General features: G+C 48.4%; 1 protein-coding gene across 1 annotated transcript; it reads left to right on the forward strand.

Annotated features, from left to right (window-relative positions):
• The first annotated feature begins 1,378 nt into the window (after positions 1-1,378).
• Positions 1,379-3,581, forward strand: LOC136509730 (uncharacterized). The gene is made up of 6 exons (XM_066504421.1): positions 1,379-1,519; positions 1,635-1,795; positions 2,093-2,513; positions 2,692-2,902; positions 3,019-3,131; positions 3,226-3,581. Exons 2-5 carry the CDS (start codon positions 1,774-1,776, stop codon positions 3,082-3,084), a joined length of 720 nt encoding a protein of 239 aa, XP_066360518.1. The 5' UTR covers positions 1,379-1,519; positions 1,635-1,773; the 3' UTR covers positions 3,085-3,131; positions 3,226-3,581.
• The last annotated feature ends 354 nt before the right edge of the window (positions 3,582-3,935 follow it).

Consider the following 3,935-nt stretch of genomic DNA (forward strand, 5'->3'; position numbering starts at 1 on the left):
GCTGAACATGAATCAATCAATCATCTGTTCTTTGGGTGTTGTTTTGCCAAATTGATTTGGGAATGTGTCTCTGAATGCCTGGGTATAGATTTTGAATTTGTAGCTCGTTTTTGGGTAGCTCATAAGAAACATATAGTGACAAATACTGTTTCATCGGCTGTCTTATGGTCACTTTGGAAATTTCGAAATGAACTGTGCTTTCAGGGTCGCGTCTGGATGGGATTAAAGGATGTTTTTATTCAAGATTGCCAAGATGCTAAATGGATGGGTGTCGATGATGAAGCGAGAGGTGGGGGAAGCTATCGAGCAAGTGGTGACCAAGCTGGAGTTAAAAGCATCATCGCCGCCTCTACTGATGTGGATCAGCCTGGGGAGTTTGTCATCAAGGTTGGATCCATTGGATGCGCGGCATATGTTGCAGTTTCAAATTGGAATGAAGTCAGGAGGCCGAGCGCGGTCCAGTACCTGGGTGTTGATTCTTTATCGTCAAACACTGGTGGTTGTAGCCATGAGGCTAGTTTGTAAGGCGTATGCGCCAAATCACAGAACTTAAACGCTCAAACGCTTGTTTGCTTTTTGGAATATAAAAGCAGGGGAAACCTATTATTCTAAAAAAAAATTGTTTGGTAAATTGGTGATGAGATAGCACGTATGAAGGATGGAGAAAGTAAGATATCTGCTGCTGTTTGGTGCTGGTGGTTTTGGGCCATGCCCGAGCTGTCATTCTTGTGGAGTTTGGGGCAGCTGGGCTCATGCGCTGGCAGCTGCTGCTGTGGTCGCTGGGCCGGCCCGTCGTCGCGGCCGCGTGGGCCTTGGCGCATGGGGGCGCTGCTAGCTGCTGCAGCTGGGCCAGCGGTGCATGTGAGGCAGCAGGCCGGTCCGTCAAACCGCGGAGGGAGCTGAGGACCGACTGCCGCCGCGTCTGGCTCGCTACTTCGCGTGAAAGGAAGCTGCTCGTTGACTTTTGCATCCAACCGTGTGAGAGAAGGAGCATGCGGGGCCCGCTCCGGAAAAGGGCGGCCGGTTGGCTCCTGCCATCTGCATGTGGGCATGCGTGTGACCAAGATAGAGAGAAAGCGCAGGAGCCCAGGAAGCCAGGGTGCCAGGCCCATGTAAAGGCCCAGTAAGTGGCGGAGTATTACAAAAAAAAAAAAAAGGTATCCAACCCTAATTCCCCAATCCTCCGGCCGTTGCGCCGCGCGCGGTGTCGGCAGCCGGCGTCTCGCGGAGGCCGCAGCCAGCAGCTCGCCCGTCATCGACTCGTCGGAGTCGGAGCCTTGGAAGCTCGGATCCGCGGCCTGTCCTCCTGTGGCCAGCAGGCAGCAGCTCGCGGGGCCAGCAGGCATCGACCCGGTGGATTCGGAGACGGCCTCCTCTCCTCCTCCTCCTCCTCCCCTGCACAGACCACTCGTTTCCTCCACAAAGAGGGAGGAACAAGGGAAGGGCGCGCGTGGTGGGTGTCGCCCCCCCGATCTGCCTCCGCTCCTCCGCGCCTGCGAATCTACCAACGCTAACTCAGGTGCCTCCACATTAGCCCCTCAACACTGTTTCGTGTTTCTTTTCGATTTGGGTACGGTGTGTGAAATTGCTGCGTGATTTTGGGGACTAATGGTGGTGGATTGGGGATAGGACAGGCGGGCTCGGCGTTTGATTTCTTGCCGAGACGCGCTCCAAGCAAGCTTGAAACGAGTCGAACTAGCTTGCGTCTCGAGCCTTTTGGACAGTCCTGTCCGGCGCTCTACATACTCCGTCCCATTCTTCCAACAAGTCAAGATGTCCTCACCAGCGCCAGCAGGTAGGACAGCTGTTCTTTCTCTCTCTCCCATTTACTGTTGAATTAAGGCCAAAAGATCCTACCAAGTGGCGCTGCTAATTTTGAATCTTCACTCATCTACAACATAACTGTTCTTTCATTCATTCGATCTCTTGCAAGAGAAGTTAGTTACAAATCTTGCACTCCGATCCTTTGCAACTAGCTAGCTTTGTTCTTAATTTCATTGATCCTTTTGCAAGTTTTTTTTTTTTTTTTTTTTTTTTTTTTTTTTTTGGTTTCTGGTTAACCGCTTCTTTTTGCTCTTGTTTGCTTACCAAGGTGATTCGCCGCAATCGCCGACGCTGGAACAGCGCGTGTACGACAAACACCGCGGTTCGGTAGTCCACTTGGTGGCCGAGCGGGCTACCAAAGAAGGCTGGAAAGTTGGCTCTGGAACTGGCTTTATTGTTCACAACGATGGAACGTCGTGCTTGGTATTAACCTGTGCCCACCTAATCAAGGAGAGTAAGCGACTGTCCGTTCGGTTTGGTGCGGATCGTATCGCCTCTGCTCGATTGGTGCACGTCTCAGAACCCGTTGATCTTGCTCTGCTCCGTGTCCAAGGGGCGTCTGTCTGCACTCCTCTAGAATTCTCCGATGAAGCTGATTTGTCTGGGAAGGAGGTTGTCGTGATGGGATTCATTGGACTTGACAAGAGCTCCATATGTATTGATCCGGGAACATCGCGCGGCCACATACTGTAATTAACGAGAGCCTTTCTTTCTTTCACCCTCGTTTCTTTATGAAACTACATATGTATGTATGTATGTTCAATGCGAAGCTTTGTTAATTAATGTACATGCTGATGCAAACCTACTACTCCTAGGTAACTAATGCTGTTTGCCACTGTCGGTCTGTTTTACAACATGCATGTGTAGGGGCGAAGCAGTGGTTACTCGAACGGGTTCTGGTGATCTACTGGAATTCTTCACTACCAATTTGTCGGCGGCGAAAGGCATGTCAGGCTCACCGGTCTTCCTGGAGGATAATGTGGCTGGCGTCCTATTCGGTAATGATGCTGCGCTTATCAATGTGCTCACCGTGGCAAGTGTAAAGGCGGCGATGAAGACATGGGCGCGCCGTAAGCAAGTACGTACGGCTTCAGAATTAAGGATCAGGATCATATATATGCAATTACACATATTGTTTTTAGAGTTGATTTAGAGTGTAACATTTTCCCCCTTTTTTTAACGTCTGTTAATTAGGTGCCAGAGATGACAATCAGGGATATGCTCCAGGTTATTGCAGAAAAGCTAAGTCGTCCTAACTAGGAGAGTATCTGTAGCATGTATGGCAGCATACGTTTGGTGCGGCGGAGGTAATGATCCCTTTTACAAACAAACCCCTTCTTTTTGCTCTTCTAATTGTAATTAGTGTCATCATCTATAGAGACCATGCATTTTATTTTTCAGAAACAGTATTACTGGTCATGGTGGATATCGATGAAGGACTTGGCAAGGAGCAGCAACACGTACCAGAAGCTGTCTAGAGTGCACTATAACTATCTTTAAGCCCTATCTATTAGGTGTCAGTTTAGCAAGCTAATTCGTACATGTAACTTAGATTGCATTTCGTTTACGTGAACTGCCCAATTCGCCAGCTTATCAATTTGGTACTTGCTAATTAACTAGTAGCGAGTAGTAGCTCCTGTTATTTTCGGTACGTCTATCTATCGTCTACCCTGTGTAAGCACCTGTTATTTTGGGTCTATCTACCCTGTAAGCACTTTATTCTGTTATAAGTCGGTAATGGAATTGAAGTGATAAGATGGAGGGCATCCCGTTCAAAACCTAAGTTCCATCATATATTAATGTATTGTATCGGGAGATTTCTGTATGTTGGATTATGCGCGGGTTGAAATCCGATTGACGAGCTTGCTGGTCGTCCCCGAAGGAGATCTAGGCGTCAATCATTATATTTAACAGAAAGAATCAAGTGGGACAACAGTCAACTAAACAAGGAGAGCAAAGCAAATTAAACGAAACCAAGGTAAAACTGTGTTTATGTCATGAAACAAGTAAGCAAAGAAACGGCAGCAGTAGCGCGCAATCGATGAATAAACTAGAATTAATGGCCGGAGATAGAAGCTGTTGGATCAACAGTTCAACACTCCCAAAACACG

The sequence above is a fragment of the Miscanthus floridulus genome, chromosome 1 (assembly GCF_019320115.1).
Source record: "Miscanthus floridulus cultivar M001 chromosome 1, ASM1932011v1, whole genome shotgun sequence".
NCBI lineage: Eukaryota > Viridiplantae > Streptophyta > Magnoliopsida > Poales > Poaceae > Miscanthus > Miscanthus floridulus.

Excerpts from the sequence above, each read along its gene's own strand:
- LOC136509730 (XM_066504421.1), top strand. The coding sequence starts at position 1,774 with ATGTCCTCACCAGCGCCAGCAG. Across the intron at positions 1,796-2,092 it reads GTCCTCACCAGCGCCAGCAG|GTGATTCGCCGCAATCGCCG; the intron begins GTAGGACAGCTG and ends TTGCTTACCAAG. Across the intron at positions 2,903-3,018 it reads CATGGGCGCGCCGTAAGCAA|GTGCCAGAGATGACAATCAG; the intron begins GTACGTACGGCT and ends TCTGTTAATTAG.